This window comes from Callorhinchus milii, unplaced genomic scaffold (assembly GCF_018977255.1).
Source record: "Callorhinchus milii isolate IMCB2004 unplaced genomic scaffold, IMCB_Cmil_1.0 Scaffold3, whole genome shotgun sequence".
Classification (NCBI taxonomy): Eukaryota; Metazoa; Chordata; class Chondrichthyes; order Chimaeriformes; family Callorhinchidae; genus Callorhinchus; species Callorhinchus milii.
This window is the reverse complement of record NW_024704744.1, coordinates 8,217,677-8,241,106: the sequence shown is the minus strand read 5'-3', so window position 1 is coordinate 8,241,106 and position 23,430 is coordinate 8,217,677. Positions and strand designations below refer to the sequence as shown.

Here is a 23,430-nt window from a genome sequence, read left to right as displayed (position 1 = left end):
GAAGGCAGCAGAGTAAAGTCAGTGGATACTGTCTGTCCAGTTTTAATGCTCACTGGAGGCCCTGAAATTCTACCGGTTCTTTGACACTTTTGTCTTAAATCAATTAAGATTGTACACATCTTAAATTCAATCTTAATTCGGAAGCCAGGACTGTGGGAAAAGGCTTCCAAATAAAACTTGTTAGGGCTTGAACCCATAGCCTTCAGAGGACAGTACTGTTATCTGAACCAGACTGACGAGGTTAATTTGTTATTTTTGGCATGATGTTCAAAGCAATGAATTGTAATGAAAAATAACATTTTGGTGAATACAAAATGACAGACGGTATGTCAGTACCGCCCACAAAATACACAGTCAAATACACTTCACATCTATCCTGTGAAGTGCTTTGATACGTCTCAACGACGTGATAAGGCGCTACATCAATTGCAAAGGATTATTTGTTATTATCCGACTTTAATTCTTGGTCTCCTGCTTCTTTGAGCTGTGAACTTGACTAATAATGAGGTTGCACAACCTCTCCGCTGCATCTGTCGGGGATATGCTCTTGCAAGTGATCAGAGCCGAGGCTGTCTCTGGTGATAGCAGGGAGGTCAGGCTATTTTCTGCAGCCCGGGTTACTGCTGTCGTCTTGTGTTGCCCATTTATAGTGTACGGTAAATGGAGTAGGCCAATCTCGCATTCCCATAGATAGGCACTGAGCTCATTGCAGGCTCAGCAGTTTCAGGGAGTCATTGGCTATACATGGTGCTTGGCTCACTAAAATATTACACCTTCAATTTCATTTCATTGACTACTATTTATCACTGTGGTGCTTCCTGATTATTGATTGTCCCCTGAAGCTAAAGGAACCAGAGAGAAAGAGACAGAGAGAGAGTTGTGTTTCAGAATTTCAACCCTTTTTACACAATTCCTCATCGTGAATTGTTAAATAATTGGAAGGAAATGTTTGTAATCTGAAGGATTCTCCTGTGGAAGCATTGTTACACTTGTTTAAAAAATCTTTACATTTTCACCTTACGAGTCTCCATTTCATAAGTCGTGCTCCAAAGGGTCATTACACTGGTTTCAATTTATTCAGATTTGCATTGTAGTAAAACCTCTTTTATGGATTTCTTTTAAGACGCTATATTTGTTCATCTCTTCTAGGTTCTGAAGGTCTTCAAGCGATTGCAAGAGTTAAATATCACCATAGACATCTTGATGGTAAGCCTAAGCAATACAAATTTACATCTATACACAGTGCCTTTCACAACAGGAGGGTGTCCCAAAATTCTGGCTTGGCACCCAGGCTAAGAGCAGGAGGGGAGGTGGGGCTGGGAAAAAATGACCGACAGTGCTGTCTTGAAAGCGAGTCGGAGAGTTGATACGATTTGAAGGTTACAGAGGTAGGGTGGGGCAAGATCATGGAGGGATTTAAAAATGAGAAGGATCTTGAACTCAATCCCCTGGAAACGGGGAGCCAATGGAGCCGGGCGACAATATAATAATAATCCTTGCGTTTGATATAGTGCCTTATCATATCTTCGAGACGTCTCAAAGCGTTTCACAGAATATACTGTAAAGTGAAGTGACGGTATAGCTCGCAGAGCCTGTTATGGGAAAGGACACGGGCTGCAGAGCTTTGGTTCGTCTGTAGCTTGTGTAAGGAGGAGCTGTGCAGTCGGGTGTAATCAGGAGGCAGTTTTTCACACCGGAAGGCCTGCTCCACGTTCCTCGACCCACCTACTCCACCATTGGCGGGAGAGCCTTCAGCCACTCTACCCCCAACCTCTGGAATTCCATCCCCCCAATCACTCCACCTCACCCCCTCCTTAGCCTCCTTCAAGTCCAGCCTCAAGACCCTCCTCTTCGACCATGCCATCGGCCACCCCCCTTCCCCTCCCCTCCCTTCTCCCTCCCTGGCCCCAGCTCAGATCTGAAATGCTGTACACTGTCCAGCGCCTTGGGACGTCCTCCCGACATGAAAGGCGCTATACAAATGTAATCTTGTTGTTGTTGCAATGCCCATCTCCAACAAGAGAGAACCCAGTCACCTGCCCCATGACTGCTCATGGCACAGCCATTGCCAAGTCTCCCACCATCAACATTCTGGTTGGGATGGGGACTAGGGACCTTGCCATTGATGAGAAGCTTACTTGGGTTGGTCATAACAACACAGTGACTGATTATAAGATCACAGCAATAGTTTGAGTGACTGATCTCCCAACTCCTGCCAGCGTCATCCACATCCTGAAGTTAATTTTTTTTTTAAATGACTGATTACCAGCAGTTAGAATAAAGGGAAAAAAATCTTACAGTAAGTGCTTCATAGAAAATAATGTTAAAAAAAAATTGAGCACAACTTGGATGATTTGATCATTTAAGCTCACTGGGATGCTATCTTGCATGAGGGGTGCTATATAAATTCAAATTGTTGCTGTTCATCATACTCTACCCTTGGGTTGCAATGTAACATACTTTGTTGAGTGGCACTGTATGTTGAATTTTGTTTTAATGCAATTGTAATCTATTATCCCCACCTATGAATTTCTGGCATTCTCTTTGGGTTGATGGGAATTGAGTTAACACTTTTGGATTGTGGAGTCCTGTAGCTCAGTGGTTAGAGCACTCGCTTTGCAAGTGAGAGACCTGAGTTCAGTTTCAGGCAGAGGGCGAAACCTTGGGCAAGTTTCCTTACTCCACACGCCAAATAATAGTCCCTCCAAAAAATCAAAAACAATAATTAAATTGGTCATTTTCAATCTACGACTGTTTGTGGGACATTGCTGTGTGCAATTGGCTGCCGTGTTCGCCCACAAATATACAGTCAATTCACTTTACAGTGTGTTCTGTGAAGCGCTTTGGGACGTCCTCCCGACGTGAAAAGCGCTATATCAAATGCATGGATTATTATTATTATTGTTCAGTTATATGGTTTGCAAATAAAAGCTAGTTTGAAAATATCAAACTAACCACCTTTATCTCTAAATAATAATGCTTACATTTGATATAATGCTTTCATGACAGGAGGATATCTCAAAGATCTTCACAAGATGTTACTGTAAAGTGCAGGGACTATTTTATAGGTGAACGCAGAAACCAGTTTTGCACACAGCAATGTCTCACAAACAGCCATTAAGTGAATGACCAAATGTGTTTGGCACAAAGTCCCTATGGTTTTCCAGTTTTTTTGTTTTCCAGGGATCTTTAACATCTATCTGAACAAGCAGAAAAGACCTCATGTTGATGCCTCATTCAAACAATAGCACCTTTGACAATGCAGCACTCCCCCAGCACTGTGTTAGAATGTCAGCCGAGACTATCATAGAATTATACAGAATGTCAGCCGAGACTATCATAGAATTATACAGAATGTCAGCCGAGACTATCATAGAATTATACAGAATGTCAGCCGAGACTATCATAGAATTATACAGCACAGAAAGATGCCAAAACACAAAATACTGCAGATGCTGCAGACAGAAGGAGGCCATTCGGTCCATCGTGTCTGTGCAGTCTATTTGAAAAGAGCTACCCAAATCAATCCCACTCTTTCCACTCCCTGCAAACTTATCCTACCCATATAATTATGTACTTCTCTCTTAAAAGTTGTTATCGAATTGGCTTCCACCACCCTTTCAGGCAATGCATTTCAGATCAGAACAACTCAGAGTTCAAAAGTCCTAACATGAACCCACAAGCTTCTGACCTAGAAGTGAGAGTACTACCCAACTGATCAAGGCTGACACACAAATAAATAAGCAGGTTACACAAGGCTGATGTTTATACGGATGCAAACAAAAATTAGCTTTAGGACCCGATGGCAAACATAAAACATCTTGCAGAACGGGATTCCAGTGTTTGCTGAGAGGAGGTTTAGGAATCTGGAACTGGTAATCAGTGTGTGTCTTGAAACCAGAGTGTGGGAAAAGATTGCACATCACATCTCGCATCAGCACTTGAGTAAGCAACTGAGATGCTATTGTGCAATCTCAAGGGAAGGGTGGAGATGTGACTTGGAATATAAAAGACTGGTACAACTGAGTTTTGTGTGTAGATAATCGGGTGTGAATGGCTGAGAATTTACATTGTCATCACCAGATGGTTAGTAAACGAGCAAATGGGGAGGTTAGGGGAATTTCTTTTCAAGCACAGTAGTTAGGATATCGAATGCCCTGCTGAGAGCGCTAAGTTATTTTATAAGGGTGTTGGACACTTTAGTTACAACAACATACATTTTTATAGCGTCCTTCACGTAAGGAGCATTGTGACAAACACCTGGCTGACCGAAACCAAATTAACCAGAAATGGCTGTGTCACTTTTCTATGACCTTAAACCCATTGGCATGGCTTGTCTTTGATCTTCCAAAATTCTCTGGATTCTGGAACGGTTCCCATTTATTGGAAGATTGCAAACGTAACACCACTATTTAAGAAGGGTGGGAGAGAAAAGATGGGGAACTATAGACCAGTTAGTCTGACATCAGTGGTAGGGAAAATTCTTGAGTCCTTAATTAAAGATGTTGTTATGGGATTCTTGGAAGACCATAACAAGATTAGGCAGAGTCAACTTGGCTTTACAACAGGGAAGTCATGCTTAACTAATCTTTTAGAGTTTTTTGAAGATGTATCTAGCAGGTTAGATAGGGGGGAACCAGTAGATGTAGTTTATTTAGATTTTAAAAAGGCATTTGACAAAGTGCCACACAAGGTTAAGGCCCACGGGATTAATGGGAACATATTAGCATGGATTGAAGAGTGGCTAACAGGTAGAAAACAGAGTATGGCATTCACTACCCCAGGAGGCTGTAGATGCTCAGTCCTTGAACATCTTCAAGGCTGAAACTGATAGATTTTTAAAAAATAGAGGGATTAGGGGATATGGGGATAGGGCAGGTAATTAGAGTTAGGTCAGAAGATCAGCCATGATCTTATCAAATGGCGGGGCAGGTTCGAGGGGCCAAATGGCCTACTCCTCTAATTCTTATAAATAATAATAATCCTTGCATTTGATATAGCGCTTTTCACGTCTTCTAGACGTCTCAAAGCGCTTCACAGAATATACTGTAAAGTGAATTGACTGTATATTTGTGGGCAAAACGCAGCATCCAATTGCGCACAGCAGTGTCCAACAAACAGTCGTGGGTTGAAATGACCAATTTATTATTGTTTTTTTTCTTGAGGGATTATTATCAGGCATGTGGAGTAAGGAAACTTGCCCAAGGTTTCACCTGCCAGGAATTGAACCCAGGTCTCTCACTTGCAAAGCAAGTGCTCTAGCCACTGAACTACAGGACTCATTGTGCATTGGTACACAATGCAGCTTTATATTTTTAAACCAACGTAAACGTTTAAATTTGCATTCAATAAATGCATTGAATAATTGTACTGTACAATAGTGGAGTACTTGGCTTTGTCTCTACAGATTGTAGTGTGCTATTAAGACCACGTGTGTGTAACTTTATATGCCAGTTTTCTTCTGTGTCCCTTTCATCTCTCTGTACTGTATGACCAGCCCTTTTCTAGTTCAGGTAATACGGAACTGGTTTCTTTGATTTCTTGTTTGTTTGCTCTGACCTGTTTTCTGTAACTAGGCTGCTTTGTATTTGTTTTTTGTTGTGCCATTTCCTCCCCTTTCACCAATTTTGTTTTTAAAAAAATTGTTGCGCAAACTATACAAATCAAATTACATCTCTGACGCTTACTACAACAGCTGGATGGCCTTACTCCAGCACCTAGAGTCTGTGACTGGAGGAACTGGGACATTTTCTCCTAGAACAGAGAAGGTTGAGATGTGCCCTAACACAATTATGAAAGGTTTTGATAGAGCCAGTAGGGAGATTTTTTTCCCCCCACTGGTCAGTGAGTCAGTAATTAGATGGCATCAATTTAAGATGGTTAGTAAACAAGCAAATGAGCAGGTTAGGGGAATTTCTTTTCAAGCACAGTAGTTAGGATATTGAATGCCCTGCTGGGAACGATGGTTGAGGCACAATCCATATTGGCCTTCAAAAGGAAACGGACATTTACCTTAATGAATCAGCTACAGAGGTTTGGAGAAAGGACAGGTAAATGGGACCGAAAGGATTGCTCTTGAGGGAGTCAACACAAACACGATTGGCAGAATGACCTCCTTCTGTGCTGTAAATTTCTGTGGTTCTGGTGAGGTCTTAAATCTGTTGGATGTCAAATGACCGATTAGTGACTAACAACAACTTACATTTATATAACTTCCCTCACGCAGGGTGGCGTCCTGCAGCAGTTGACTATTTTACTGTGGGGGGTGGGAATGCAAGGTGGTGTCTCCTTGGAGATGAGCTGGCAAAGGAATGTTGGAATCAAGTAAACTCTCCATGCTACTTTGTTTTTATGCGAAAGGTATATAAGGTTGTGGGTTTCGCCCACAAAATGTACAGTCAATTCAGTTTACAGTATATTCTGTGAAGCACTTTGTGACCATCTCAAAGACCTGATAAGGCGCTATATCTAATGCAAGGATGATTATTATTTACTTATAGTCATTGTCTAGAACTGCACCCTCGGTTCCTTTTCTCACATTATTAAAGTAGCACTGTTGTTTGACAGTCTACACAGGAATTACACTCTCCACTGTTTTCCACAAGTTCTAGGAAAGATTTGAAGAGCTTGAATTTTTTTACTAAATCCTTGGTACAGGGCAGAATAAATGGGCTGTTAACGGAATACAGCATTTTCAAGACTGAAGTGAATAGATTTTTATTAGGTCAGGGTATCAAGGGATATGGAGCAAAGGATGGTAAAGGTAAGTTGAGGTACAGATCAGACAGGATCTGATAGAATGGTGGAACAGACGTGATGGGCTGAATAAACTACACCTTTTCTAAGGTTCCTATGGAATGATTTGCCACAAAGGGGCTAATTTAAGCACCTCAGGCGCTGACACCATCAGCATCCAAGGCTGCACTCTCCACCTCTCAAAGCCAGTCAGGAACCTCGGCGTTTTGTTCGACCCTGAGCTGTCCTTTCTCCCTCACATCCGCACCACAACTGGCACCGCCTTCCATCACCTCCGGAACATCGCCAGACTACGGCACTACCTCACCCCTCACGCTGCTGAAACCCTGGTCCACGCCTTTGTCACCTCAAGGCTGGACTATGGGAACTCTCTCCTCGCCGGCCTTCCCGCCACCTCCCTCCACAAGCTGCAGGTCATTCAGAACTCTGCAGCTCGTGTACTGTCCCGCACCAGGCTTCGGGACCACATCACTCCCACCCTCGCTCGCCTCCACTGGCTCCCCATCCCCCAGAGGATTGATTTCAAGATCCTCATCCTCACCTACAAGGCCATTCACGGCCTCGCTCCCTCCTACCTCTCCAACCTACTATCCCCTACCTACCTACCCGTACCCTCCGTTCCTCTGGCTCCGGTCTGCTCCACGTCCCCCGCCCCAACCGCCCTACTATCGGTGGTCGGGCCTTCAGCCTCTCAGCCCCAGGCTCTGGAACTCCATCCCCCAGTGCCTTCGCCTTGCTTCCTCCCTTTCCTCCTTCAAGGCCGGTCTCAAAACCTTTCTCTTTGACCGTGCCTTCAGCTCCCCTCTCGACTCTCTTCCCCTCCTCGCTCCCTCCCTTCCCTCCCTCACCCTGACCATTTCCCCCCTCCTCGCTCCCTCCCTTCCTCCCCTCACCCTGACCATTTCCCCCCTCCTCGCTCCCTCCCTTCCCTCCCTCACCCTGACCATTTCCCCCCTGCTCGGGTCATGACCCAACTGTGCAGCGCCTTGGGACGTCCTCCTGACGTGAAAGGCGCTCTGTAAATGGAATCTTGTTGTTGTTGTTGTTGTAATTGAAGATGAGATCATAGTAATATTTAAAATAGAATTAGGTCAACAGCAGATTACATTTGTATAGCGCCTTTCACGTCAGGAAGACATCGCAAACATTTGAAAAATGAGAATATTATATTAAAAAAAGGTTTGGAGAAAGAATTTGGGATTAGATTAGTTGGCTCAATTGGATGAACTGGCACAGTCTTAGACTCATTAGCCAGTCCTATATGCTGTTATTTCTAGTGAAGGAGAATGACTTGTTTCTTCAAGAGGAGGTGGCTGAGAGGCTGAACTACTAGGTCAACTGGTGTATTCATGGGTACGATACAAATGAGAAGAGGGTCATAAGGGTGCGAATATGGTTGCAAGGTTACAAAAAGGATTGTATCCATAAAGGCTATGGCTCAAAACTATTAGTTTGTTCTCAAACTGATACCTGCATAGATACCCTTCACATGACACAGGAGCTTGGACTATAGCCCAAGGCATTCCTATTCTATGAATATACTTGGATAGTATGACAGAGATCCACTTACACTTTTCAAAATAAAATTCTAGATCTTCCTTTCTCAGGGAATTTTAGTTTTTCGTGACCAAATCAAAGCCACTTTGCAATCCTTTAAATTGCAAAACTTAAATTTTAAAACAGTGGTAATAATCCTTACATTTGATATAGCGCCTTATTACATCTTCGAGATGTCCCACAGAATATACTGTCAAGTGAATTGACTATATTGTGGGTGAAATGCAGCAGCCAATCGTGTATAGCAGTGTCCCACAAACAGTCGTGGATTGAGTGACCATATTATTATTATTTGTTTATTTTGATGGGGTTATTACCCCCGGAAAAGCGATCTGCCAATTGGCTAACAACTTACTGTTCGGTAAGGAAACTTGTCCAATATTTCGCCCTGCCTGGGAATCAAACCAGGTCCTCTCGCTTGCGAGGTGAGTTATCAAGCCACTAAGCTACAGAACTGATAGAGGCAATGCTCTAAATGCCTCTAAGAGTGCATCTCTCTCAGGCCACTGAAGCCCTCATCAGCGCCTTACCTTGTGGTTTGATTTGCTTAATCGTCCTGCTCGCCAGATTCCCCAGCTCCTCCTTCCACAGACTGACCAGCGCCTTGGGACGTCCTCCCGACGTGAAAGGCACTCTATAAATGGAATCTTGTTGTTGTTGTTGATATGAAGAGCTCTGCAGACTGTGTCCTCTCCAGCACTAGGCTCTTACGAGCCCATCTTCACTGTTGTTGCTCGGCTCCACTGCCTCTCCCTCAGTGGATTGAGTTCAAGATTCTTGTCCTCGCATGCAAATGGCACCTCGTTGCCACCTCCCCACCCTACCTCTGTGATGCACTGCCCCGGCTGCTCCTTCCGCTCAGCAAACGTCAGTCTGTTTGGTGTGCCCCACCTGAACAACCCCACGATCAGTGGGTGAACCACTCTTTGGAGCATCACTGCAGAGTCCCTTCGCTTTGCTTCTCCCCCTTAAAATCTGCCTTGTATCCTAGCTCTTGAACCATGTTTTCGATCACTTTTTCCCCCCAGCTTGGCCTCCCAGTCAGCTATGCTTTGAGACATTCTTAATGCCGTTAACTGACTTACTACTTGCTGATGATTGATTCTTGCTCTTGCTGATTGTACACTGACTTCAGACAAGCTCCACTGTATAAGAAAGACCCTGTTGTACACCCTGTTATAACATTATCCATAAATACTGGGATCCATAAATCCTAGCCAGTGATATGACGGTGCTCGATCAATAGTGAAGTAATCTGTAAATTGTTAATGTCCTCTCACCTCAGGGAGTGCAACAAAGAGCAAGAAATATGACTAAGAATAAGCCTTGCACTTAATATGGCGCCTTTCACATTAGGAGGGGACGTCTTGAAATGCCTCACAGGATTTCACTGTGAAGTGTAGTGACTGTATATTTTGCAGGTGGTCGGGTATTAACACTCCGCATTCACTCAGCCATTGGAACTGATTTCACTTTGCTGCCTGTGGGAGAGATGGGATGTGAAGTTTTCCAGCTATATCCCCCAGCCCTCCCCCCAAAAAAAACAATCATTTTCTATTCCTTCTCTTCAAACTGTTGTGTTTTTAATGTAAAAAATGTTGCATTCCCCTGCTTTACAATTCCTTTATTCTTGTTTTATAGGAAACGGGAATAGGGAAAACAGTGAATAAATTCAGAAAAGATAATACTGTTGGTGATGTTGCCAAAGACTTGATATCCCACTGGAAAACATTAGTTCCTCAGGAAATACCCAGGTAGGTACTCCTGTAGCCTGGAGTCCTGTAGCATATTGGTTAGAGCATTCGCCTTGCAAGCAAGAGGACCCGGGTTTGATTCTTGGGCAGGGCAAAACATTAGGTAAGTTTCCTTAGTCCACACACCTCTGTTACCTAGCAGTAGGAACCTGGTTGTTAGTCGATTGGTGGATCATTTTTCTGGGTGTAATAATCCCTTTTTTAAAGACAAAATATACGGTCAATTCACTTTACAGTATATTCTGTGAAGTGCTTTGAGTTGTCTGAAAAACGTGACCAGGAGCTACATCAAATGCAAGGATTATTATACATGCTCCAACTAGAGTGATGGGCATAAGCCTTTAATAATCCTTCAATGCAATTCAGCACAAGTCTAGGTGAGGAACTAACGCAGAATGGATTTTTAATTTCAATGCAATGGAGAAAAGGGTGTTGTCTATTTTCTGTACTTGAATGACTGTTGAATGATCAGAAATTCACAGGAATCTACCTGTCTGAATTAGTTGCATGTTTTAATCTTTTAACTTGTTTGAGGAGAAAACTGTAGAACTGTTCAACTCCCTTCCAGCCCACACCAAGAGGTGCAACTGCAAGACTAAGGGAGGCGTGATTTAAGGGGGTATTTTCCTACTGGTTCCAGTGCTAATACTGATCTGCATTACTACCTGCCAAAGGATTCTTGCTGAGGGAAATTGACTTCAGACTGTACATGGTAGACCCTGTTGGTTAACCTGTCATTAACATAGTAGGTGTCAATGACAAGGCTCGATCATTTGTCCTGCTTCCCCATTTGCTGTGATGACTCAATGACTGGAAGTTGGCCAATTTTTTTTACACAGAAAGCCAACAAGGCTGTCTTCTGTATATGGTGTCGCTGCCCACGTCATTTGCAGTGTGGAGAAAGCCACTAGCCTCACAACATATAACCTAACCCACCTGCGCTGGGTTAACATCTCAAAGCGCTTCACAGGATACACTGTAAAGTGGATTGACTGTATTATATGGGTGAAATGTAGTGCCATGATGTGCAACCAAACTTATGAGTAGGGTAGGTTGCACATTCAGATACTGTGCATCAACAGCAACAAAATTACATTTGTTTGGGCCTTTCATGTCGGAGGACGTCCCAAGGCGCTGGACATACAGAGTTACAGACCCGAGGTGGTGGAGGGCGAGGGGGGGGGTGGAAAGCAGGGAGATCGAAAGCAACAACTGCGCTCCTCACGCAGGGCACGCCCACAAATATACAGTCAATTCACTTTACAGCATATTCTGTGAAGCGCTTCGAGACGTCTAGAAGACATGAAAAGTGCTATATCAAAAAAAGTGTAGCATCCCAGAGCACAATGCAGAATCTGGGTCCATAGGTTGGTAAGAGCCAAAGCTTGGGGACCCCAGAGTGTGCGTTGGGTTTAAGCAGCTAAAACCACATTGTTTCCCATTGAAAGCATTAAATGGTAAGCTCTCCCTTGCTTGTCTAGCTAGGACCACCCTCCCCATTAGGGCTTGCAGAGTTAGCAGAATAATACAGTTTTTTGTTTATTTTCATAAGCAGAGTTATTGTAATTTCAGATTTTTTTAGTTTGGGACTATGCCTACACTATATACTGCCACTATACTTTACATTAAATCCTGTGAAGCTCCTTGAGATGTCCTCCTGACATGAAGGACGGTTATGAAATGGTATATGAAATGCAAAATGCAAGTAGTGCATTATTATAATTTAGGATGTACAATTGGTTTTAATAATATCCTTACATTTGATACAGTGCCTATCACATCGGGGGTACATCTCAAAGCACTTAATATGATATATGTAAACTATAGCAAGTGCATTTTGTAGGCTTGGCAACAACCAATTTGTGCACAACAATGTCCTCCACACAGCTATGAAGTAAGAGACCAATTTTATCTAGAGGATTGTTGGTCAGGACACCAGGAGAATCTCCCTTCTCTTTTTGAATAGTGCCTTGGAATCTTTAACAGTACTTTGGTTTAACGTCCCATCCAAAGGGAGTAATTAAGTGTCTCGTTACTTGAATTTCTTTGTTATATTCTGTTTAATTTGTTGAACTATGAAGAAAAATCTATGGGATAGAAAAGTTTATCTTTTTCCCCTTTTATCAGCTCCCAAACTCAACATAAGAATAAGAACAGCCAACGTAATTCCAGGAAGACAAGCAAGCACAAGTCACCTGAGCTCTCATGTCACAAAAAGACCTCGCACTCAACAAAAGTGAATAAATGTCCAAAAGCCTCAAACGAGAATGAAATTTCAGTGAAAACCGAGATGGTTGAAAGTCACCAACAGCTTCCAGAAGCCAACGGCGATCAGTTGAAGATTAGTGGGTGTGAGGCATCGCAGAAGAGAAATCGAAAGTCATCCAGAAAGGTTCAGGATAAAAAGAAGGGCTCTTCCCATAAGGACCAAAGTAGATCCGTGGGAAAGGATAAAACGTCTACTGGCAGACGTCAAGAGAACGAGAAGTATCCTGCAGAAAATTCCCCGTCTTCCCACAACGCCTCCCGTCAGGAGAGGGCTCCGTCTGACAAGGACGCTCGTGAAAATGCTGAAAAACGAAGCAACAAATCTGCAACCGCCGTGAAGCATTCCAAGCTGCGCAGCAAGACGCACAAGCGTTCTGCAAAGGATAAAGAGAAGCGTAAATCCGATGCGTCCAAGAACGTGCCCAAGGTGGCTGAAGAGTCCGTTAAAAAGGGAAATTTACTTGAAGTTCAAAGTGAGGATGAATTTGAAAGCCAACGTACGTCTTTCGAGTCATACCTGAACTATGAGGAGCCCCTGAAGAGAACCAAGAAAGCCCAGACCTCAAAGAGGTGTGAAGACGTCCAAATGTGCAACGCTCCAAAACGGGAGCACGATGGGGCTGGGAAATCTCTCAGTGGCGGAAACAAAGGGAAGAGGGATTTAAAATACAGGGCGGAACAACGTGGGAAAGATATCTGGCTGGAAACTCCAAGCAAAAAGGTACACGTTTTTGATTTTTTAAAAAAAAAAAACTCTTAACAAAAATGATTGAAATAGCGAGTGCGCTAACCAGGATTCCAGTATACCTGTAACCCTCCCCCCACTCCGCTGTAGAGTCTTTTTTATTTAATGGAAGGTTGGAAAACCGATGCTTGCCCTAATGTTAGCCCTCGCCATGTAACATGTTAGAATTTTATGATGTCCAATTTTGTTGAATAGTAACTTTTGTCCTGAGCTTTCATTGAGTTTCTTCTGCATTCCGTTCCTTAGGCAAAAATGGACATTAGTGCTTTGCTGGATATCCCACTACCTCAATTTCTGCCGGAATTTTCCATTCTGCCCCCTGACAGCCCACCAACATCGCCTACAAAGAAATGTAAGTGAATTACCGTGTCCTTTCTCCTTTGAATGGAAAAGCAAAGAATTGCTGAAAGAGTCTTCCTGTGTCGTGATCTTAATCTGTTTCTCAAAAATTAAGCATTTAGCCACTATACCCTTAACTCTCTTGTCTAAATCCTTCCCTCTCCATTTGTCTTTAAACCTTGCTAAAACCTACCTTTTCTACAGTCACTCAGCTCCTGTTAACCCTGCAAGCCAAAGCCCTAACAGGTAGGGTGATCCCAGCAAGACAAGCAGCGGGAAAGCTTGCCAGACAGCGATATCAATGGCAAGTTATGTGGTTTTAGCTGGTTAGACTCCAGCAGTTACCCCAACGCACATTGTGGGGGTTCCCAAGCCTTGGCTCTTGCCAACCTGCGCCTAATACTTTCCGGAATTGGGTAAACAGGATGCCTCCCTCCAGGGAGAGAGTACACATTCTATTCCAGCAATCTATCTCTGGGATTCCCATGTGTAGGTGGGATGCGTGGAATTCTCAGCTTGGTTTGGATACTCTTAACTATAATGATATATTAGACACCTGACTGACCTATATATATATATTTTTAAATTCTACTGTCTATGGTCCTGTCCTCACTCTCCATGATAAAAGCTCTTTGAAAGATGTTGCCTCATATGAATGGACTTATGTACATGTAAGTCGTTGTGGATGTGCTTTCTAGGTTCCCATCAATTACTCTAGATCTAGTCGTGAAGCTACTCTATTATCAAATAAAACAACAAAAAAATCATGATTTCTTTAAGATGTTTTAGACATTGTAATCTGTAGCCTTAAGTGCTCTGAGTCACTACCCTGCATGGAGGGCACTATATAAGTACAAGTTGTTGTAATGGTATCACAACTTTTTGGTCCCTCTGTAGTTGCCGTGGAGCAGACTAGTACTGTGTGCTCTAGTCCCAGACTAGAGCACATGGCACGATCCAAATGGAAATAATTGCACTGATTCCAAATGCAAATGTTCTGTAATCTTCTGCAAATGCAGAATCAAATGCAGTAAATTATGCAGGAACTTCCTTACTAGATTCACCCCACCCTTTCAGCAAGGCATCTCATGTGGTTCCACACTTCATTTTATTTTCATTTAATTCCAGGAATGTGAGCTAACGACTCGCAAGCTGTTGTGAAACAGCTCAGGTTTCTGATGGAGAAACTGATGTTTGTTTCCCTCTTTTTGTACCAGCAGCGACCCTCAACACCTCCTGTGAATCTACGGAGTTCACTGGGCAAAGGCTAAACTCTAAAATGCAAGTGTATTCTGGCTTGAAAGCTACTAACTTGCCCAAGATGATGACCCTGTATGAACAGTGCATTCGTGTGCTCCAGAACAACATTGATTGTAAGAATATATAAAATACAGTCACACTTCACCTGCAAAATACATATATTACAGTAAAAAAAACACACTGAGACTTCTTCCCGACTTCAAAGGGGTCGTATCAAACACAAGAATTATTTATTGTGTAGTAAAATGGGACTTTCCTTTTTTTTTAATTAATGTCAAAGACAAGTCTCAAAAGAATAGAAACATGGCAAAATATCATTCATGGACTTTATTTATATAAAGGGATGGCATCTTTTCCTTAACCAGTAGAGCAGGTGCTCTTAATCTCTGACAATTGGGCTCCATAACCGACCGCTTAGAGATGCAGGCATATTCTCTTCCTTGTGCGTCCGTCTGATGTGGTGGTTTGAATTGCAAGTCTCTTTACTCCACACGCCTATTTACCCAACAGTAAGTAGGAACCTGGTTGTTAGTCGGTTGGCGGATTGCTTTCTGGTGGTAATAATCCCTTTACTTAAAAAAAATTGGGCACTCAATCCAATACTGTTCGTGCACAATTGGCTGACATGTTTCACCCACAAAATAGTCAATTCACTTTACAGCATATTCTGTGAAGCGCTTTGAGACTTCTTGAGATGTGATGATATAGTGGAGGGTCCTGTAGCTCAGCAGTTAAAGAACTTGCTTGGCAAGTGAGAGGCGAGAGATGTGGGTTCGTTTCCCGGCAGGTTGAAATCTTGAGCAAGTTTCCTTACTCCACATGCCTAATAATAATCCCTCAAGAAAAACAAACCAAAAGATAAATTGGTAATGTCCATCCCCGGCTGTTTGTGGGACACTGCTGTGCGCATTTGGCTGCCGCATTTCGCCCACAAATATGCAGTCAATTCACTTTATAGTCTATTCTGTGAAGCGCTTTGAGACATCTAGAAGATGTGAAAAGTGCTATATCAAATGCAAGGATTATTATATTATCACTCTGGCAGATGGAAGGTAAATATGTCCACCATCTGTTTTGGTAGTGGTTTAAATTATGGTGTTGCCATCCTTCCCACTTTTCTCTGTGTTCCCCAGCTATTCACACAGTGGGTGGAGTGCCGTTTGAAATCCTCGAGCCAGTGCTTGATCGCTGTACTCCAGAGCAGCTCTATCACATTGAGGACTGTAACCCGGTGAGGAAACTCCTGATGCTGAGACCCTGTTTTCTATTGTCCTGTACCAGTCCGCCTTGCGCACCCCCGCCAGCCCTGTCTTTGTGTCTCACTACCTCTGCAGACTCATCCGTGGCCACCTCCCATTCCCAACCTTTCCACTCCCCCCTCTCCCTTGCTTGGAGCACAAACCCACCCCTGTCAAGCGCTCCAATACATTACCCTATTCCTCCATAACCAGAGCTAATTCAGTACAGCTTGGGATTCAATAATAATAATCATAATAATAAACCTGTGACTTGCTAATCTTTGTCAATTTGTGGTGCAGCTCCTACCCCTACCCTCCCCGCCCTCCACCCCTCCTGATCCCAACCACTCGCTGTCCAGTGCCTTCGTACGTCCTCCTGATGTGAAAGGCGCTATACAGATGTAATTTCTGGTTGCAGCGTCAGTCAGTGAACTTCCCCGCTGAATCTTTTGGTGAAGCTGTAAATAAAAAAAAAAAAACCAGCCCCTTCCCGAACAGCGTTTCACAATTCAAATTGACAATGCCTGGAAGTGCTCGATAAGAATTGAGATCCAGAAAGTTGAGCGCACACTTAAGGCATTCTGTTTGAACCTCCTGTGTGTTTTGAGCAGAGCTTTGTTGAAGAGACTGACTGTTTCTGGGTGAAGCACTGCAAAAGATACTTCAAAAGCAAGCGGTTGCTGCAGGATGAATCGTGGCGGGAGATGTACTTGAGACTTTACAGTGAGAGAGAACGGAGGCTGAAAGTGTTGACACAAAGCATTAGTTCAGCACATGCCAATAAGCCCAGAGGTGAGACAAACACATTGCATTGCTGATCTCCTTTCTCTATAGACCATTATCATGTCCAGGACCAGTGCTCCGAGACCCTATCCTGCCTGCTGGGCACTGTATAAATGCAAGGTGTTGTTTGTGGTTAAAAATCATTAATATTAGTAATGATCCATCGATCAGATCTGGGCCACTAATATCAGGGGTGGGTGTCCAAGGTTGGGGACCATTGTTAGAACAGAAGTGGAGGAAGATTTGACATTGACGAAGGGCAGCCCCATTATAACTTGCCTCACAAATTACAACTTGCATTTATATAGCACCCCCCTCCCCCCCCCCCCCCCCCCCGCCCTCATGCAAGGCAGTGTCCCGTTGTGCTCGTGCGTCAGCCTGGTGCAGTAGTAGCTCTGTCGCCTCTGAGTCAGAAGGTTGTGGGTTCAAGCCCCATGCCAGGACTTGGAATCATGTAGTCTATGATGCAGTACCAGGAGGTGTTGCATTGTCTGAGGTGCCATACTTCAGATGAAATGTTAAACAAAAGTCCTGTCTGCCTGTTCAAGATCCCATTACACTGTTCAAAAAGAGAAGAGAGTTTCTCCCAATGTCCTGGGCAATCCCCCAGATAATATTGGTCAATCACTCCATGCATGTTTGTAGGACATTGTCGTATGCAACTCGCTGCTATTTTTTAAAAATACATTTTACAGTATATCCTGTGAAGCGCTTTGTGACGTCTCAATGACCTGATAAGGTGCTATATCAAATACAAGGATTATTATTATGTGCAGTTAAGCAAGCTATTGCACCTCACAATAACTCAAGTTGGGATTTTATGGATCCCCAAAATCATGTTTATAATAGAGGGAGGGCACTGTACATCAAACATAAAGGGTGGTTGTTGAATCCTCCTTTCATCCCCCAAATATCTTAATGTTCCAATAAATTGCAGAAACTATCGCTCGGGTCTAGGCTATTTAGTTCTGAAAACTTCAATATATGGTTTCCCTTCATTGCAACCCTATAGTCAAACCTAATCAACTATTAACTTGGGTACAAGTCAGAAGAAATGATTCTAACCTAAATGATGGTTGGGGAGAGTACAATTTTTTACCTCTCCTCAACAGATCAACCCAGGAAAATAATTGTTATTTTTAATCTGAACAAACACTTTAGGGCCTACAATTTGCAACATGAAATCTTGCTTGACAATAAGTAAGGTGGACTTCTGGATGGGAAAGGGGACAAACCACATACTGGGAGGGATTTGTTGCCATCTGGTGGTTGATAATTATTGAGGGAACACAACACTTCACCCCGATTATTCCAAATTTGGTCTTCCCAGTGATCTGTACAAGGTTAGAATATTTTCTTCTGGCTTTTACCCAATTTAATATTTGACTTTACGATTGCAATTGCTCACAAATCACACCAGGATCCTTCTCCAACTTTTCTAATTGTAATATAATACAGTAATAACTTGCATCATGTCGGGAGGATGTCTGAAAATGCTTTACAGTATTTGCTATTAAGTGTAGTGTCTACATTTTGTAGGAGAACCAATCAATAACTTCCACTGAATATTTAAGACATTGGGAATTAATAATGGGTATAAGATTGCTTTTGTTCCGGTAACCATGACAATTTAAAGTACTGTATATTATCCCTAAACCACACAGGCTTCACATTTTCTCTGCAGATTCTTAAATTTAACTCTGGGAGAATTTTGTCATTTTAGATGATAGCTTGACAGAGTACTTCTATTTTGTGAGAAGGTGCCCTGCCCACACGTCTGGATTTGACACTGATCAGTGACGGTATTATATCGCATTAATTGATCAGTTTGGTAAAATGCCACATGAGTGCAATATCATTTGAGAAATCTGAACTCTTTGAGAAATCAAAACGTACAATTTAATTTTAACTTTAAACTTTCATTGTCCTTTCATAGGTGTCAAAAGGGGAACAACCATCAGACTCTCTGATCAGAAAGTTGTGGGTTGAAACCCCACGCGAGGATTTTGAGGTCATAGTCTGGGCTGACACTCCAGTGCTGTACTGGGAGAGGCTGCATTATCAGATGTGCCGTCCTGCAGATCAGACTGAGATCTTTTCTGGCTGTTCAGGACAGTGCAAAAGATCCTATGACATTCAAAAAGAAATGTCCTGGCCAACAATCATCTAGATTTCTTAAAAAAAAAAAATTGGTTGCTCACTCGCATCATTGATGTTTGTGGGGCATTGCTTTGTGCAAACTGGTTGCTGTGTTCATCGGCAAAATAGGCATTATACTTTACATAAAATGTAAATCAGTTTGAGAAGTACCTAATCTTATAATAATAATAATCATCATCGTTGCATTTGATATAGCACCTTATCAAGCCTTCGAGACGTCTCAAAGCGCTTCACAGAATATACTGTAAAGTGAATTGACTGTATATTTTGTGGGCGAATAGGTGGTACAGCGAATGCAAGGATGATTGTGTATAAAAGGTGGGGTCTATAGCAGTGGTTGGGTGCAGAAGTTATTTGGGTAACTTGAGCAGCAATTCTGCCTTCAGGTCGTCAGGTGAAGCTGGCGTACATCAATACCTCAGCAAAGCGACCTCACAACACTCGCCGGTGGCAACAGGAGAAACATGGAACATCTGCTCAGAGTTCTCCCTTCGACCAGAACAAGTAAGGGTTCGTCTCATCTGATGTGCACTATACAAATTTTTAAATGAAGTGTGATTAATTTTTCACACTTTTCAGTTTCACGTTCAGCGAGCTCCAATTTCAAGTATTTACAAAAATACTTGAGAATTTCCAACTACGAAACAACAATTGCAACATTTTCACATTGGCCATTTTTTTTTTTAAAAGCACAGAAAGTCAACAAGGCTGACTTCCGTATAATGTGTCTCCACCCGTATCATTTGCAGTGTGGAGAAAGCCACTGGCTTCGCAATATATAACCTGACCCACCTGCGCTGGTGGGTTGTTATGTAATAATAGTCCTTGCGGTTGATATAGAGTCTTTGAGATGTCTCAAAGTGCTTCACTAAATCTACTGTAAAGTGTAGTCACTGTATTTTGTGGGCGAAATAGAGGATAGAAGGGGTGCAGTACTATGCACAAAGAGTGACCACAAGTAGGTTCACACCACTAATTTTCCTCTCAGCTCAGTTGGAAAAGCAAGGGAACTTGTGGCACATACACACATAATTAAACAGAGTGATATCATAGAATCCTACAGCACTGAAGGAGGCCATTCGGCCCATCGTGCCCGTGCCGGCTTTTTAAAAGAGCTGCCAACTAATCCCACTCCTCTGCTCTTTAATGACAGCCTTGCATTTTTTTTTTCTTTTCAAGTAAATATCCAAATCCCTTTTTTTTTTAAAGTTATTATTGAATCTGCTTCCACCACCCTTTCAGCAGTGCACATGGAATGAAAACGTTCAGCCCAACCAGTCCATGCCAGTGCTTACCCTCCACACGAGCCTTCGCCTTTCCTATTTTCCTCTCCTACAACTCTCTGCCCCTACCCTCTCATCTATGCATCACGTTTTCTCTAAGATACATGGATGCCATTTGGCTCTGGCAGTGAATTCCACATTGTCACCACCTCATGGCATGGTGGTGCAATAGGAAGACAGTGGAGTTGGTATTCTGGAAGGATGGTGCCCTTGATACAAACCAATTTTGTTAAAAAAAAATTGAAGTTGCTCTCATTCCCCATTTTTCTTAAGCTGCGTCTGAATCATTTCTTTGTGGCTCAGGTTGAAGTCCGTCAGGAGCACGGAAAAGGCCGGGGGTGTTGGGAGAAGTGGTTTTCCGGATGGCAACCACGCAGCTCATCCGGGAGCTGATTCAAAGAAGCAGGGGAAAAGTAAGTGACTCTTGTTTTGATATATTTTTCTTTAAATTCCAGGGTGAAACCTTAGGGAAGTTTCCAAACTCTCCTGTTTACCTAGCAGTAAGTAGGAACCCAGTTGTTAGTCGATTGGTGAAGTGCTTATTATCCGGGGGTAATACAAATAATTTGGTAATTCAATCCACAACTGTTTGTGGGACACTGGCATGGCCAATTGGCTGCCACGTTTCACCCAATAAATATACAGTCAATTCACTTTACAATATTCTGGTAGGCGTTTGAGACATCTGAACGACGTGTTAAGGCATTACATCAAATGCAAGTATTATTATAAAATCCCTGAATACCTACCTCCACCTATCACCTCTCCCTCCTTCCTCAGCATCCAATCCCAACACAGTACAGCACTCCCGAGACACTAATAATACAATAATGTAACGTATATAATATATACAGTGTGACCAAAAAGTCGTGATACCATTTATTTTAATAATAATTACTTTATTTCTTCATCATTTCTTTAAGACTTATAGATATGTAACAATATCATTAATTAGAATTGGGGGAGGTTAAGATTAGCTGTGTCAAATAAAATCCAGAGTGTAGTTTCTAGAATGCCTGACACTTTCAATAGGTGTGCAGTATGATTGTGTCTAAGTTTAATTTTTGAAATAATAAGTGGTGCACTGGGAGTTGACTGGTGTTGAAAGGTTGAAGTGCAAATCTCACTCGCTGTGATGCAGGTTTGAATGTAAATTATTGTTGTTTATTGTGTTAATTTGGGCAAAAGGCAAAATCCAGGTTTCAAAAAATGTCTTTAAACTTGTAAATTCCCAATAATTCTAATCTGGTAGGAAATTAGTATTCAAATAAAGGCCGGTTTTAACTGGCTATATTCCAGCAGTTACCCCAACATGCACTCTGGGGTCTGCAAGCCTTGGTTCTTGCCAACCTGCGCCTAATACTTTCCAGAATTAGCTAAACAGGATGCGTGTCTCCAGGGGGAGAGTGCACATTCCATTCCAACAATCTATCTCTGGGATTTCCATGTGTAGGTGGGATGCACGGAGGTGGGAAATCTCGGTTTGGGTACTCTTAAGCGTGGTGATGGGTTTGCGCCTGTGTCAGACACCCGGCTGACCAAAAGAAAATCAATTTGAAAAAACCAATGACTCTTCCTATTCCCCTCTTCTTATACCCCGCTATTGCCTTCCACCTCATGTGTCTAATTCATTGAGTTCAAATTCCTAAAGTGTCCTTTTAAATACGTTGAATATGGAATGCATTCCCTCACAGGTGCATAGGTAAGGGATGAATTAGAATGTTTTTTTCAAAATGGAACTAAATGGCTCCTTGTGAAGTAAGGTATGAAGGAATATGTTGACAAGGTGGGGAAATGGGAATGGAAAGATGAAGAGCTGCCATGATCCAATACAATGTTGGAGCAAGCACGATGGGCCAAATAGCCTGCTGCTATTCCTATGAAGCCATTAACATATTCAGCGCAGAAAGAAACTATTCAGCCCATCGGGCCTGTACCACCAGGTTCTTTACTGTTCAATGCTTGGAGTTTTCTCTTAATTACATTGATGCTGTTTGCTCCTGGCAGTGAGTTCTGCATCCTCAACACCTTCTGCAAGGAGACGGAGATTTCACTCTGAGGTTGGACTCTTACATAAGAAATGGCTTGATGGTCTAATAGGGCACTTCATGTTGTACAAAGATCCAGCTGTTAGATTTACAGTATTAAGTCACTTCCACTCTTAGCATTTGGTCCATTTTCATGACATTAGATTTTTGATTGGAAGGAAATAAATGGTGTCTGTATCACTTGGATATTCAGGATACCTGTAGCGAGGTACATTTTTCTTACAAATATGCATTGCCTTTCAGAAATTGCACCAATGATGGCAAAATCTTTAAGGACCTTTAAGAACAGAATTGGGCCACGATAAGCTTACTTGATAGCTGCTGGAAACCGTCTGTGTGAGGGGTGTATGTGTATGCAATGAGCACTTGAACAGAAGATGAGCAAGCGGGAAAGCCTTACTATTTTCCGATGTAAAATTTATTTTGTACCATAAACTACCCAACGGATTTTGGGCAGGTTATTTAAACTGACACTTGTTGCTTTGTGTTTGGTGGCGAGTTCCACTTCAAACAAAATGGGTTATGTTTAGACCAACTGGAGATTAATGGAATTCATTTCAAGCTGATTAATTGTGCTACAATATACTGTAAGCAACATTTATGCAATGTTCAGAATAAATTCTGAAGACTATTTTGCTCCATAGCTTCTTTATTTACATAGTTACATAGAGTGATATGGCATGGAAACAGGCCACTTGGCCCATCTATTGAAATGAAACCACCATGCTACTTTGAGTCCTGTAGCTCAGTGGTTAGAGCACTCGCCTCGCAAGCGAGAGGACATGGGATCGATTCCCGGCAGGGCGAAATGTTGGGCAAGTTTCCTTACTCCACAAGACTCTGTTTACCTAGCAGTATGTAGGAACCCGGTTATTAGTCGATTGGTGGATCGCATTTCCGGGGGTAATAATTTAAATGTATTTAAATTTGGTCACTTCAATCCACAGCTGTTTGTGGGACACTGCTGTGCGCAATTGGCTGCTGTGTTTTGCCTACAAAATATACAGTCAATTCACTTTACAGTATATTCTGTGAAGCGCTTGAGACGTCTCAACTATGGGATAAGGTGCTATATCAAATGCAAGGATTATTATTATAATAATATCCATCTGCGCATTCTGTCAGCTGTGAAACCAAACCTTCTTTTGGTCGTCTTTCAGCCGTTGACTTTGCTGAGTGTAAGTGTTGCCGGTGGTTTAATCCCAAAACAATGGTTTGTGTCCTGTCCTGGACCCGCAG

General features: G+C 42.6%; 1 protein-coding gene across 1 annotated transcript; it reads left to right on the top strand.

Moving 5' to 3' along the window:
- The first annotated feature begins 538 nt into the window (after window positions 1-538).
- On the top strand, window positions 539-22,726 carry eloal (elongin A, like). Its single transcript, XM_007894060.2, has 11 exons — window positions 539-592; window positions 1,150-1,206; window positions 9,955-10,067; window positions 12,195-13,056; window positions 13,327-13,432; window positions 14,637-14,792; window positions 15,813-15,910; window positions 16,529-16,709; window positions 19,247-19,364; window positions 20,447-20,556; window positions 22,435-22,726. The coding sequence occupies exons 1-11, from the start codon at window positions 542-544 to the stop codon at window positions 22,494-22,496; spliced, it is 1,914 nt and encodes a 637-aa protein (XP_007892251.2). The 5' UTR covers window positions 539-541; the 3' UTR covers window positions 22,497-22,726.
- Window positions 22,727-23,430: the final 704 nt, after the last annotated feature.